This window comes from Gigantopelta aegis, chromosome 4, assembly GCF_016097555.1.
Source record: "Gigantopelta aegis isolate Gae_Host chromosome 4, Gae_host_genome, whole genome shotgun sequence".
Lineage (NCBI taxonomy): Eukaryota > Metazoa > Mollusca > Gastropoda > Neomphalida > Peltospiridae > Gigantopelta > Gigantopelta aegis.
The window spans coordinates 40,986,452-41,002,339 of NC_054702.1; the positions used below are offsets into that span (position 1 = coordinate 40,986,452).

The window sequence follows — 15,888 nt, forward strand, 5'->3', positions numbered from 1 at the left end:
AAATACTTAATACAGGCGAACAAAATGAGGGATATGCTATTACTACAAACAACTTAATATATCTATATTTGTGTAACCCATATTGCCGATTGTTTATATATAGATATAGATGGATTGTTTTATCCGTATATGTGTATGTATTTATGTAAGTCATTCTCCACCATTGTTCCGCACTATTGTACATAATATTGTATTTCATTGTTATAATGCTGATAAGTTGGAAAACTTAACGCAATAAAGAACTTGAACTTGAACTTGATCAAGCGTCAATGTCCAAAATATTAATATATATTATGTAATCACCACTACACATGTACGTACACGCACACACGTACACAAAAAACAACCCAACCCACAACAAAGAAACATACACATAGTTTGATATATATATATATATATATATATATATATATATATATATATCAGAGTGTTTTTCGGTATGAATGAATGAATGTTTAACGACACCCCAGCACGAAAAATACATCGGCTATTGGGTGTCAAACTATGGTAATGCAAACAAATAAAGTGATGATCAACATCAATATAAAAATTCAAAATTTAAATAAAATCAGTGTAAAGAACTGTGCAAAAATACAAATATCACAGATAGATACTGACTCAAAACTTCAATTATATCTCGAAAAAAACAACAAGGGGATTTGTGCTGTATTGGCCGTCAATATCATATATAAGGACGTCTTTCACTTCTCAAACTCGTGGGAGGACTGCCATTACATATGACGATACGTCCGTTCCTACTCCACTCGTAGGAGGACTGCCACTCCCTGGGACATCCTTCACGGGACGATGCATCCGTTCCTACGCTACCCGTAAGAGGACTGCCACTCCCAAGACCAGTTTAATAAGTCAAAACTTGCACCTGCACAGTGTGTTGTCTAGATATGATGACTAGATAAGTTTCTATATTTTAGACCAAAAATATAACTTTTTGGGATGGAACTACGTTAAACACAAGTTATGTCCAGTAAAGGAATGCTTATGGTGTCCAAAACGTACTTATTATTTTATTCCCCGTTGGTTGTGTTGATTTAAAAAAAAAAAAAAAAACGTTTTGATGAGAATGTTTCATTTACAAATAACAAATAGCTTGTCGTTGTTTAAGAACTATTTTGTTTTGGTGTATAAATATTGTAGGCGACAAGGCATTTCACATCTGTGTACATACTACTCCAGAAAACGGTAAAATTGTGAAATAGAAACGGTTAATTTCATTAATGTTTCGTTTTATGTGGATTGCAGGATACATAAAATGACTGATCAGGCCATTCTAACCTTCGCAGGATAAAGCCGATATCTTAAGAGAGTAATTTTATATTTATATACGGTTATGAACACCTTGAATTTTGACCCGGTTTGAAGTTATTTGATATACTGCTACCTGTAAGTCAGATAAATATACAAGAAAATTAGTTTTAACTTTCACAAAGTCACTTTTGTCTTAATGTGGTATTAGTCATCCAAGTTTAATATTTTATGTCGTCTTTTTTCTATTTTTAATATACTTTTGGACATTTTGGCAATAATTTACCATTATTTCATCAGGGCTATAACTGTCAAAAACTGCCAGACGCTTTCGAAACGTAGACATTGAGAGTGAAAGTTCATGACTCATCGGTGATGCCATAATTTATGTTAATATGTCCTTATGTAACTTATGATTCAACGTTGTATAATGAGGCAATGCAAGTCTTCTTTCTTTTTTTCTTTTTTTCTTTCTTTCTTTCTTTCTTTCTTTCTTTCTTTCTTTCTTCCTTCTCTGTGATCTTCTTAAATCCTGCTTTACTTTCGCTTTCATTTTCTTCTTGTTTTCGTCCTCTTCCTCCACCTCCTCCTCCTCCTCCTCCAACATTATTGTTTTCAGCGTTTGATTTGTCTTTGATATATCATTTTGTTGATGGTTGTCATAAAATGAGCTGTCAGATTCAATTCAGCGACTAACCCCCATAGCTCGTTTGTGAACATAATACGCATCAGAAATAATTTATTTATATAAACTCAACAAAAAAAACCTGGCTTATTGCTATGGAGTAAGGTCGGATCTATCAAACCGAGAGGAAACCGAAATTAAAACAACAACAACCCGGGATCTCTTGAATTCTTAAGATACGCTGAGTCAGTGACAGGCTATTTGACTTGTCACCCTCTCTCTCCCCCTCTTAGATCCGCCAATAGAAGGTTCAAGGTGTTCCTAAAACAACAACCATATATTTCCCCTCCTTTACAGGTTTTTTAAAATTAATGTCCAGGACATGTGATATTTTTTCCGCGAGGATGCATTTTGCGATATATTTATACTGTTGTTTTATAAAGCGACTGACAAGTACATATGAAGCACAACAAGTCACACTGACTTGCTTTTGTGGCAAGGCAAATTGATGACGTACACACGTATTAGATAATTAATGTCAAGGAAACTTCAGTCTTCAGCACGGCCGCCGTATGTCAATAATTCTTTGACCATAGTGACACGTTTTTCGGTACTGATACTTTTATCATGAACACATTTAGGGCAGGGTAAAGCGTTTAGTGCGGTACGTCATAGGATCGATCGCCAACGGAGGTTTTCTCTTTATCCAGTATTCCACTTATGGTAGTAAGGTTTCTTTTATGTTGTTTTTTCCTTCTAATATCACGGCATTTGATATATCAGTTATGGATCACATTTTGGAACGGGAAAACCCTTTTTCCCTTTTATTATTTTCTTTCTTTATTTATTTCTTCTTGTTTGTTTGTTTGTTTTTGTTATGTGTTTGTGGGTCTTTCTTTTCTTTTCTTTGTGGTTGTTGTTGTTTTGTTGTTGTTGTTTGTTTATTGTTGTAGGGTGGAGTTGTTCTTGTTTGTTTTGTCTTGTTTTGTTTTGCTTTCTGTATCTTTGTGGGAAATTTAGTTTTCTGCTTGCTATTTCTGCTGGCTTGTTTTTCTTTTTCTTTCTTTCTTTCTTTCTTTTTTTTTGTTTGTTCGGGTTTTTTTTCTTTTGATGGGTTTTTTTAGTTGTTTTTATTTGTCTTTTTTTTTCCTTTTTTTTTTAAAGTTTCTTTGTTTGGTTTATTTTATGTTACTTTTAGTTGATTTTAACCCATTAAAAACATAGTATCAATGCCATTACCAATACCAACATGCCTTAATTCGGTTCTTGGTATGCACGTTTCAACGTCAAGCAGGTGAGTCCAATACATCATTGTAGTTATAGAAATATACATCATTAATATGAATGACCCTTGGCTCACATGCGTGTCAGCAGTAACATAATGTATCTGTGTCTACTGCCGTCAACGTCAAGCGACAAGTGCTACACCCATCGACCTAAGTCGGGCTTTCTCTCCTAGGGGTCAAATATGGCAGAAATATGCATGCTATTCGCCAAATTGGCAAATTAAAATGTAAGAAGATTTTCTAGATGTTCTTTTATCATATATAAAAGTTAATTGTAAGGTATATTAGCTGTGGAGAATGATTTTATGATAATAGTGAATTAATTGGGCAAACATTACAACCGGTAGTTCAGTATTACAGTAGGCTTTATGACCACCAAGGATCTTAAAGGACGATTGGGGTCAGAAGTGAAATTTTAAAGTTGACGGGTTTTTTATCAGTACATCGCAAATTCAAACAATAAAAATTACTAAAAACAAAACAACAACAGCTGTATGATCAACAGAATGGAAAAGATTTACAGAAATAATGTTCCACAGTGGTTAATGGACCTTCCTGGAAATTGTCAAAATCGAGAATGACACCCCTTGCACGTGTGCGTGATGCAAGTGCAAACTATGGAAGTTGTTTCGGTGTGTTGATAAACAGACCTGAACGTTCTTTACTAGGTTACTAGGATGTCTGTGGTCAAAACGTATAACATTAATATTTCAGGTTTCCCTACTTTGTTTTTGAAGAATATATATATATATATATATATATATATATATAGGCTGATAAATCAACTAAAACCAGTAAATAAAAGTTTGACATAATATTTATATCATATAACGAATTTAGGTTCTTACTCGCTCCCCCAAAAGGGTTGCACTCATTATGGACTATGGACAGAAACCAGTTCTTGGATTCCAACGCAGCACCTACCAACTTTAAATGCGTCATCCGGGCTGATTATGCAATGGAGTTCTCATGTTGCGGAATCAATTGTTATAATGCTGCTATTGCAATCGTAAGTCAACAGTATGTTCGGACATAAAAGGGAAACCAATACATCAGGCTACAGTGTTCAAAGGTACCTAGACAGGAAACAAAGAGTGTAAAATCATCAGCTCTGAGCGGGTGATCTGGGTCTTTGTTTCTTCTAGATATGTTATTTCGTGAGTAAGATCGCATTTATAGTTATCGGATTCAATGGTCTTACATTTTTAGTCCTCAAAAGCGCTGGCGGATCCAGATAATTTGGAAAGGGGTGCTTATGTAGTTTCTACCTTTTGGTGGAGAGAACTGGCAGTTTTTAGAATTATATAAATACATTTTCAACAAACAAGAAAGAAGAGCGTGTTGTGGTGACTCTTCCACAGTCCTAGGACGTTTGACCCCAAGTAGTGATCAATGCCTTGTCAAAAGGTGTGTTTCTTTGTTCTTGGTTCTGCTACTATTAACGACACTGTCTGGATGACATATGTTCACTGATATTTTTATTGTCGATAAACATGTTTAGTGTTCTTTTCACGCACAACAAATACGAGTTCACCGTGCAAGTATACATGTTGTATTTCTGTTGAAAGGTGTCAATTTGTTTTTCGCTCAAGAATTTCTGTGTATAATTTTGCGATAAATATAGCTTCGAAACAGGCCAAGTTAAATGACTGATTGAAAACAACTTTCACTGCACAAAGAACAAAATAATCAGGCACCATCAAAGAATACGTGACTACCACAATTTTTTTTTAGACTGGACACAAAGACACAGTTTTTCACTTTCCCCATAGAGAACGAATACAGGGATATACACGTTACACATTTTTTACTCAATCCACAAGGAAACAAACATCATTATTATCCATATGGTTTAAAATACCTTGGTTCATATCAAAGTGTTATGTCCGACTAGAATGTAAAGTGTGACGTAACACCTTGTTTTATACGACTGGTCAGTACTCATTGATACTGACATGTTAAAAAACTGTCACATGTGTTTACAAAGCTGAATACTTATATTTGTTAAAACATATATCTCTCTATCTATCTATCTATCTATCTATCTATCTATCTATAAAACAGAAAAATGTAAATTGGTAATAAAGTGTCAAAAAAGTTATATATTTTAATTTAGGACTATACTGTTTAGTGGATGAATCAGGTGTAATTCGCCTAAGCACCGATATCCGTTATTTCCTATAGTCTGTTTTTAAAAAAAGGAAAATGGTTTGTTTCGTTTTTGGTTTGGTTGTTTTTGATGGTTGGGGGGGGGGGGGGGGGGGGGGGGGTCAAATATATAAATTTAAATCGATAATGGGTAGTAATTAGGCTATTAAACTCACTACCACGTTTTCTTACACACCCGTTGGTGAGCACTTCATTCGTTATTTTTTGATAACACATACTTGTTTACACATGTACGTGTGTTAACAATTTCAAAACATACGACTGGCTGCTCCTAGGTGATGACCAGGTCACCAATGTCATACATCCAATGGAAAAACACAGCACGATCGAAATCAATGACACTGTGACGTATAGTTAACCTGACAATCATCTGTCTGTGACGCGTACGTTAGCTACAAGTGCAAATGCTGCTAATAACTTTTAGTCGATAAAGATGTTAAAATTTGCTGTCGCTTGTTAGATACATTTTAAAACAACTCATAGTAAAATAAACGATATCTAACGGCCACTCGTGTATTATTCTCTATATATTTCGGGACGTAAACATGATACGAATTGGAAGCTCGTTTAACATATACATTACACCGTTTCACTCTCATCATATGAAAATGAAAACAAATATTTGAGATATAGACATATACATTACACCTTTTCACTCTCATCATACGGAAATGAAAACAAATATTTGCGATATAGACATACACATTACCAGGTACATCTTTTCACTGGATAATAAGAAAAATAAATATTTTAAAACTATTTATCATGAACAGAAATACAACAGATTTTTTGTTCTCATTGCATAAGGAAACAAACACACACATGTAATGATACAAATTACACATTTTCACTCTCTTTATAGGAAATAATTTGATATTCGAAACATGGACAAATAAAAATATAATCAGTTTTAGAAATTGTATTAATGTACAAGGTCTGCAGGAGTTTGTTCTAAAAACTTAACTCCCCAGGTTATATATGATGTGTGAGGCAACTGTTTTGAAAAGTGAAATAACGGAATGTTATTTCTCCCCTCCTCCTTGTTCAATACGATTCGATATTTCCAGCCAATAGCCAGAAAGTTTAAGATGGTGGTAACGTTTTCTAGGAATATTAAATATTGCTCTTCTGAAATGATTTGTGACGTTTAAATATGTAGGGGAGGGGGGAGGGGGGGGGGGGACATAGCGCGATGGTAAAGCGATCGCTTGATGCGCGGTCGGTTTGGGATCGGTAGCCGTCGGTGGGCCTGTTGGGCTATTTCAGTGCACCACGACTGGTATATGAAACACCATGGTATGTTTTTATTCTGTGTGTGGGATGGTGAATATAAAAGATCCCTAGCTGCATTAGGACAAATGTAGCGGGTTTTCTCTGATGACTACGAGCCAGAATTACCATATGTTCGACATCCAATAGCCGATGATTAATTAATCAATATGCTCTAGCGGTGTCAAAAGTTTAAATATGTAGGAAACCATAACTAGTTGTTGTTATGGTAACTTTCTGCTTTTGTTTTTGTTGTTGTTTATTGTTCTTTTAGCAAAGATGTTTTTGTAGATTGTTGATTGTTTACCTTCATATTTTGATACTGATTTTATTATTGTTGTTATTATTATTATTATTATTATTATTATTATTGTCGTCGTTATTATTGTTATTATTATTGTTATTGCGGCGGTGGTGGTGATGGTGGTGTTTTTAACTATGATCGTAATGGCGCGAATTATTTTGTAAAATTAAAGCTTGTTTTGTTTAACGACACCACTAGAACACATTGATTTATTATCATCGGCTATTTTATGTCAAACATTTGGTAATTATGACATAGAATGTAAACCCGCTATATTTCTCCATTAGCAGCAAGGGATCTTTTATATGCACCATCCTACAGACAGGGTAGTACATACCACGGCCTTTGATATACCAGTCGTGAGTTATTTTTTAAGCCCTTCAAACTGTTCACATTGACTAACGATTATAATTTACGTTGGTTTCTTTTTATAATAATAATAATAATAAATATTATGTTACCAAGGTCTGTTAGATATATACGAGTAGACAAACCCATTTATGTAAATTTTCACGTTTTTAAAACGTCGAAATAATTTTGTCACACAGAAAACAAATCTAATTAATTTTGTTTTCTTTAAAATCCTATTATTAATGTCTTAAAAGAAAACGTGACAACATTTTGACATTTCACGAGAGACGTCTTGCACCGCCTACTTAAAGATAATACTTGGTCATGTTGTCAGGGTCGTATCTTGGGTGGGGCAAGGGGCAGTAAAAAAGAAACATTAACAAAAAGGTGATATATTTAATTTAAAAATACATTTTTGTCTAATTGGACGTGACCGTACTATATTACTTGGGCTTGATTCTTTTGTGACACCCAGTCCACCCCCACCCCCCACCCCACCCCAGTTAATTTACGGTACGTACGATCCTGGCCGTATTGAAGTTGCGAAGGCTATCACATGGTTACACTATACGTTGCTCATTTACTACCTTAACTCAGAATGTAAACCCTCGTTGATTACATCCCAGCATAACCAAAGAGACATACATACTGACCGACCTAAGATATGAATGACATCGCGTGACATATGACGTAAGATTACATCAGAACGTTGGGGGAAAATGTTACGTAACATTCACTTCATGTTCGTGTCCAGGAATCGAAATTGCCTTATAGTGGTTTCGGGTATATATGATTAATGCCTTCGAAGAACCTAAACAAAATGTGTATGCACATCGCATAATAAAAATGTACGATAGCGAAGAAGATACGTTTATGTGAAAGAGGGTTAAAGGGACTGCCCTGGGTTAGCAACCATTGTAAGATGTTTCTGATCAACACAACCTTTTTGGCGACTACACTTACATATAAAATACATTTTCTTATTTATTTACAGTTAACGTTTGTTTTGTTTAACGACACCACTACGGCACTACAGATTTATTCATTATCGGCTATTAAAGGTAAAACATTTGGTAATTTTTACATATAGTCTTAGAGAGGAAACCCGATATATTTTTCCATCAGTATCAAGGAATAATTTATGCACACCACCTCACAGCCAGGATAACACATGCCACGGACTTGGTATACTAGCTGGAACGAGAAATAGTCCAATATCGACGTAGATTGATCCCAGTTCTTCTTTAGAATGAGTGTTTGAACATCCAATGTGTTTACAGTCGTAGAGGTAATTTTTACATAATACGTCATAATATATATATATATATTTGTCAAGCGTTTACTGCAGCCGTCTGTATAATATATAACCATTAGGATGACAAACAAATAATTTGTATAGACAGACACTGATATTCTACACACACAAAAACCCCCACCATTTAATGTGCAAATATAGTCATCAAAAAATGGCTCCGCATGTCGTACACACGTTACAATGGCTGCAAACTCGGAATTGTCCCTTTAAGTGTCGGAACATGTGTGAGATTCCTGGGTCTTTGTAACGGTGACACAGCACTCTCCAGGGTGGCCCGGCAAAACCCATAACACGACATATTTAGTAATAACCGGTTTTTGACACAAAGGACTGGTGTGTGACGACGGCAGACGTTGCAGTGTGAGAAGAATTAAAGGATATTCTCGAAATGGGGCGGGGGGTGGGGGGGGGGGGGGGGGAGCCAGTGTTTGTGGGAAGCATATGTTTGTTAAAGACGGTTATATCGGAGGGTTAAACACACCTAAGTTGAAGGTCGTTAAGCTAGTAGTTTGGCTTAGTTGTAATGTAGGGTGGGACGTACCTCAGCGGTAAAGCGCTCTCCTGATGCGCGATCGGTCTCGGATCGATCCCCGTCGGTGGGCCCAATGGGCTATTTCTCTTTCTGGCCAGTACACTATGGCTGGTATATCAAAGGCGGTGGTATGTGCTATTCTGTCTGTGAAATAATGTATATTAAAGATCCCTTGCTACTAATGGAAAAATGTAGCGGGTTTCCTCTCTAAGACTCAAATGTCAAATATTACCAAATGTGTGACACCCATTAGCCGATGATTAATAAATCAATACGCTCTAGTGGTGTCCTTAAACCAAACAAACTTTACTTTTAGTTGTAATGTCATATCACTGAGGCGGGGATCTAGTTCAGTACAATACAGAACCATGCGACTGGTATGTCAAAGGCCGTGGTATGTGCTGTCTTGTCTATGGGAAAATGAAGACGGTCAGAAGTACCAAATGTTTGACATCAAATATCCGATGATTAATTAACCAATGTGCTCTAGTTGTGTCGTTAAACAAAACACACTTTAATGTTAAGTGATTAGTTAAATTTGATAAACATACCTGTGTCCCTTGTAATATGTTCTTCTTATTATTATTAAATTGTAAGCTCAAACTAATGGGATGTGTTTTTGTGGGTGTTAGAAGGGATTAGGGGATGGAGGTGGTTTTAACAGTAAACTCTCCCACCACATGTTACATAGGAAAATTATATTAAACATACCTTCTTCTTCTTCTTCTTCTTCTTCTTCTTTCTTCTTCTTCTTCTTCTTCTTCTTCTTCTTCTTCTTCTTCTTCTTCTTCTTCTACTTCTTATTATTATTATGTTGTTGTTGTTGTTACTATATTCTAGTGACCATGTTCAAGGGGGTTTTCTTTTGTCTTTACCGACCCTGGTATCAAACAAAGTCCTTTATTATTATTATTATTATTATTATTATTATTATTATTATTATTATTATTATTTATTGCTGTTTTTGTTGTTGTCGTTGTCACTATATTCTAACGGGCCAGTTCAAGGGAGTTTCCTTATATCTTACTGACCCTGGTGTCAAACAAATCCCTTTTTATCACCCAGTTCCTGGTGGAAGAAAGATTTATTGCAAAACTGATGACGTGTAACGACATTAATATGGCAATAGAGTCACAGAACGTAGCATGCATGGTCACCGAACCGTGACGCATTTGGACCTCTTTTTTTAACTACAGACGGCCATATATTAAAAACAAAAATTGTTACAACCACAACAATAACTGACTACCTTAGGTATATTTTAAAACATTATTTTTAACTTTAAATATTTATATTTAGTTTACAATTCTAGAGATTTCTCAGGGTTATTTTGTTTAGTTACTGGAGTTAGGAATGCGAATTTACAGGGTGTGGGTATTTTTTTGGCATGCTTCCATCAGAGACCTGTTAAGCACGCCTGTTATGGGCACAACCTCTAACTTCGCAGAGCCAAATTTAGCCTTAAATGAGTGGGGTGTCAGTCCGATACTCAGGACCCTGTTATGCACCATTTATTTTTGGATGGCAATATTGTGAGACTCTCAAATTAATGCAGCATTAATATTATTTGGCAGGGTTTTTTTTAATAATACATTTTAAAATACCGGCGAGAGGATTGGATTTTGAATTCTTATTTTCCAAATTCTTTCTCTAAAAATGTAAAGTGAAAAATATCTTGCAAAAATATTGAACATCTATCTAAAACATGAATTATCTAAACTGAAAAAGTGTTATTATTTTAATAAATGTAGAAAAGCGGGTTTTGATGAAAAATTGTCAAAATATGCAACACTTTTTCACATAGAGTAATAGCATAAAAAATAACAAACCTTTCTGAGAACTTTCTGTATGTGTATAAAGCACAACAAATGTACAAAGTATTTTAGGTGTGGGCGGTAAAAGCTAACTGTTATATTTGATAGTGTGTGAATGTAACAATGAATGTATTATTGTCTTATAAATGTAACTAAGAAAAAAAACAATAGTTTATACAGTTCACTTGGTTTTTTCCCCATATGGGTAATGTAAAAGAAAGAAAGACATTCTTTTTATTTAACGACGCACTCAACACATTTGATTTACGGTTATATGGCGTCAAACATATGGTTAAGGACCAGACAGATATTGAGAGAGGAAACCCGTTGTCACCACTTTATGGGTTACTCTTTCCCATTAGCAGCAAGGAATCTTTTATATGCACCATCCCACAGACAGGGTAGTACATACCACGGCCTTTGATATACCAGTCGTGGTGCACTGGTTGGAAAGAGAAATAGCCCAGTGGGTCCACCGACGGGGATCGATCCCACACCGACCGCGCATAGAGCGAACGCTGTACCACTGGGCTACGTCCCGGCCCTAACGTAAAAGGAGAAAAACAGTTAAATGATGATTCGGGGCTTCCAATCCTGACATCAGCTATGTTTCTAGGAATAATAAACAAGTGGGGGGAAAGGAATCAGGGTACTGTTATAGAAGACAAAAAAGGCACTTTTAGTTTATAAAAAGAGTTGGGTTTTTTTTTTCATACTTTTCTGCGTGTGCAAGTGCCCACAATAAACCCCACTCCACCCCCGGTAGGTACGACCCCGGTTTGAATTCATAAAACAGATCATGCGTAATAAATTCCATGGAAGGTGCAGGTCTTGTCGACTTTTCGTTAAAAAAATATTTACGATCATTCAGCGCCGACTTGGGTTTAAATGCAACGTTCGTCATGGATTATAAGACTGATTTTGAATTCATACGAATACATTGCTGCATACCTTACTGATTTTGAATTCATACGAATACATTGCTGCATACCTTACCTTCAGTTTCAGACAAAGGTCCCATTATAAATCACCTTCCAGTGGCGGATCCAGAAAATCTATTTAGGAGGGGAGGGGGGCAATGACATGAATGCCAAGGGAACTTTGGGGGAGGTTTGGAGGGGGATCGTAAAAAACCCTCTGCCTTCTACCGTATATATTGCAGTTACCTCGTATTTTCGTCCTATATTTAAATTCCACTCTTGTTTTACATTTGGCACTGGTATTTTAAATTTGAATTTGACTCCCTGTTTTTTAAAACCGTCTATCTTAGCTGACTCCTGTATTTTAATACTATCTTCCATAGTTTTAAACAATCGTAAAAATTAGCATAAATTAGACGGCCAAAAATTAGTTTTTAAGTGTGTTCAAGTATATTTCCTAATAATTTGTGTAAATTTGACACTTACATGTTGTTTTTATTTGTTGTTTCTTTTTTAATCATATTCTAAAATTGCCTAACTTATGTTTGCAGTCTGGCACAATTGTTGATCTTTGACTACGTTAAGTGTAAGACGGGGACAGAGAGAGAGAGAGAGAGAGAGAGAGAGAGAGAGAGAGAGAGAGAGAGAGAGAGAGAGAGAGAGAGAGAGAGAGAGAGAGAGAGAGAGAGAGAGAGAGAGAGAGAGAGAGAGAGAGAGAGAGAGAGAGATGAGATGAGATATGAAGGGTGGGACATGAAGGGTGGGACATGAAAGAGAGAAAAAATATATGGAAAGAATGGACTTAAACCAAAACACAGCAAAAAAAACCATATCAGTATTTACCTATGCTATGATAATGAATCTCGTGGTTTTCTACTGTTTTTTGTTAATTATTCCACGATACGTTGTTTTCATTCAGTACACTGTAATTTTTACTCTCTCAGCTTGTGTGTTCTAGAAATTATTTAATAAAAGGACACTATATAATCGCAGGTGCTTCCAGATTAACAGTTATTTACACCGTGCAAGATACTGATACCCTTCAGGGCAAACTGTTAATCGCTATCTTGGCTTCCGTGGGTCGTCTCTTCCTGGTGCTTTCACAAATCAAATAACTAATGTAATCAGTTAGTGGACACATTAAAGATGCATTCTCTCATCGCCATCGTAAAACGTCGTGTACTAATTCTAACTGCAAAAACAACCCCATTGTCTTAAAACTGGTGTTAATTCACTATCAGCAGGTGTGGTCCCATGAGTTGATATAATATATAAAAAGAAATGTTGCCATTTTTAATTCATTGTATTACTATGCACTTATATTATTACTAAGTGGTCCGCCATTTTTAGCACTGATATTGCAAATCTTATCGGAGGCAGGACTCGGGATAGGCGTGTTCGAAACCCTAGTGATATATGGGCACGTTAAACTAGATATCTATCTATTGCAAATCGTGCATTTTCATATGGCCTAGAGTAGCGCTGTGCCGTGTTCAGAAGGCCGAGTGCTCGCGGACAATTTGACTGGTACAATTGTCTTTTTTTCATAACACATCGCACGTTGGGCGCAAAAACCAGTCTAGCCAGTGTCCGCTCTCCCTTGTGGAAGCCATGGGAATTTTAAAAACTGGTCTGACATTCGAAGAATAATGACGTTGGCGATCTATTTTGTAAAAATTTAAATTTAAATAATAAAATAATCGAAATTTTAGCTTTATTTTTAAGAGATTATGTCCTCCTGTTGTTTCTTTTTATCAACAAAAATTTAAAATGTCGATATGTTTATGTATATATTGTGTCCCTTGTTTCCTTTAACTATTTCAATAAACAATAATACATAACTGTGTTGTGATTATACATACATACAGATATATATGATGTGAAATTGGGTATGCAACGTTTGTTTTTTCAAAAATAAAACAGTTCGCTTTATATATGAGTTATCAAAATATTTACATGCCAAAACAGTATGGCTTATATTTAACTTGGCGAACTTCCCGTTAAGGATTTTTAATTTTAGTTTTGAATTTTACATGTTTGATACTGTTTTCTTTTATATACAATGATGTAGTTAGTGTTATACTTTTATGAAGCCAGTCAGAATTAGAGATGATATTACTGGAATGGAAATGGAGTTATTATATGGGTTATATATGTCACAAGCTTTGTATATCTTGAATACAAATTTAGTTTTTCTGTACGAATAAAAATCTAATCTTACCTTGCTTGAGGCGATGTGTGCGAGTGGCTTATTACAGCAAAAGGCAGGCAAACGACGACTAAAATGGTCCACAGTCCCATTTTATTCGAAAAAAAGACTTTTTCAAAATTCAGATTATCCTCTCCAACGTTACGGTGGACTGGAGCAGACGATAAGTCTCTTTCTGGATATCGCAAAGTCCCGTTACCGTCTGCCTGTGCTCACTGCAGCCCCAGGCTCTGTTCCCGAAGTTGTTCTCTCGCTGTATCATAAATCATAGGTCTTCACGACAAATGTACGCAGAGTAATACACCTGTCTTAGTGTCATGTTGTGATGTATTGTTGTCTTCGGAATATGTGTATTTAATGTGCTATGGAGTTAGCTTATAATTCAAATTTGAAAATACACTTTCGTTGTTTATTGCTTTGGAGAGGTCAAATATTTATTGACTGGTGGTTGGTTTTTTTTTTAGATGTTTTCTTTTCTATTTTCGACTACAAAAACATACCTACATCAAAATTTGGAAATAAAACTTTCGTTGTTTATTGCTTTGGAGAGGTCAACTATTTATTGACTGGTGTTTTTTTGGGGGGTGTTTTCTTTTCCATTTTCGACTACAAAAATATACCTACATCATCTTTATAAAAACGTGTCTTTTCATTGTGTTACTCCCCTTAACATCATTGCTATTGTTATTATGATTACGATACCGTTGTTGTCTGTTTGCTTTTATCGTTATCATCATCATCATCATCACCACCATAATCATTATCAGCAATTGCAGCAGCAGCAGCAGCAGCAGCAGCAGCAGCAGCAGCATTAACATCAACACCATCACTCCATCACAACCATACTCAATCACGTTGATGTTTGTAAAATGTACTTTTAACTTTTTTCAATTTCATATGAAAATATTATCGACGCCGGTAATTAAAATGCTAGTATGTGTCAATCTCAACATAATAATGACCTTGAAATGTCAACTAATGAAAAGTAAATTGCTAAACTTTGCCAACGTATGCATAATAGAATTCTATTTATTTTGCAAAGAAAATAATATGAAGTATTCTGTTTGACATTAGTAACGCACAAATTAATTTTATTTTCGTGTTTACCCGGTATGTCAAATTAAGGTCCAAGTACCCATTTCTTTAACACAGTTCAACCATGTGGGCTGTTTGTCCAGGACAGAAGTTAACTGTTACCACTCCACCCTACTGATACCTGTTCATGAGAGGGAGCGATCTCAACCTCTCGCTAGACTGGTATTTATGCTTAACTTCAGATGAATATGATGTGATAAAAAAGGTTATGGTACCAGTCAAATTGTTCGCCTTCTGGGTTGTATTTCATTTCGTTGCATTTCAACTTATTTTCGTGCTTGTATCCAATTAATATTCAAGCACGCTGTCCTGGGCTCGCACATCAGCTGTCTGGACTGTCTGTCCAGGACAGTAGTTGTTAGTGGTTAGTGGGTGAGAAAAGGGTGTAGTGGTCTTACACCTACCCGTTGAGTCGTTAAAACTCGCTCTGCGTGGGAGCCGGTACCGGTCTGCGAACCCTGTACCTACCAGCCCTATGTCCGATGGCTTAACCACGACACCACCGAGGACGGTTCTGGGTTGTAGTTGGCTTTGGAATACGAACATATTTCATTTCATTCATTTCAATTTATTTTCGTACTTCTATCCAAGTAAGCTTCAAGCACGCTGTCCTGGGCACACACACACACACACACACACACACACACACACACACACACACACACACCACAGCTATTTGGGCTGGCTGTCCAGGACAGAGAGTTAATTATTAGTTGTTAGTGGCTAGTGAGAGAAA

The 15,888-nt window shown here is 35.9% G+C and overlaps 2 protein-coding genes across 2 annotated transcripts in view; both read right to left on the reverse strand.

Annotated features, from left to right (window-relative positions):
* Positions 1–14,284, reverse strand: part of LOC121370555 (nuclear receptor coactivator 6-like) — a 41,137-nt gene extending 26,853 nt beyond the window's left edge. Inside the window, exon 1 of the mRNA XM_041495860.1 lies at positions 14,070–14,284. Coding sequence (XP_041351794.1) covers positions 14,070–14,149 — 80 coding nt within the window. The 5' untranslated portion in view covers positions 14,150–14,284. The remainder of the gene's footprint in view (positions 1–14,069) is intronic.
* Positions 1–15,888, reverse strand: part of LOC121370560 — a 407,496-nt gene that overhangs the window by 157,119 nt on the left and 234,489 nt on the right. The gene's annotated exons all lie outside the window — the stretch shown is intronic.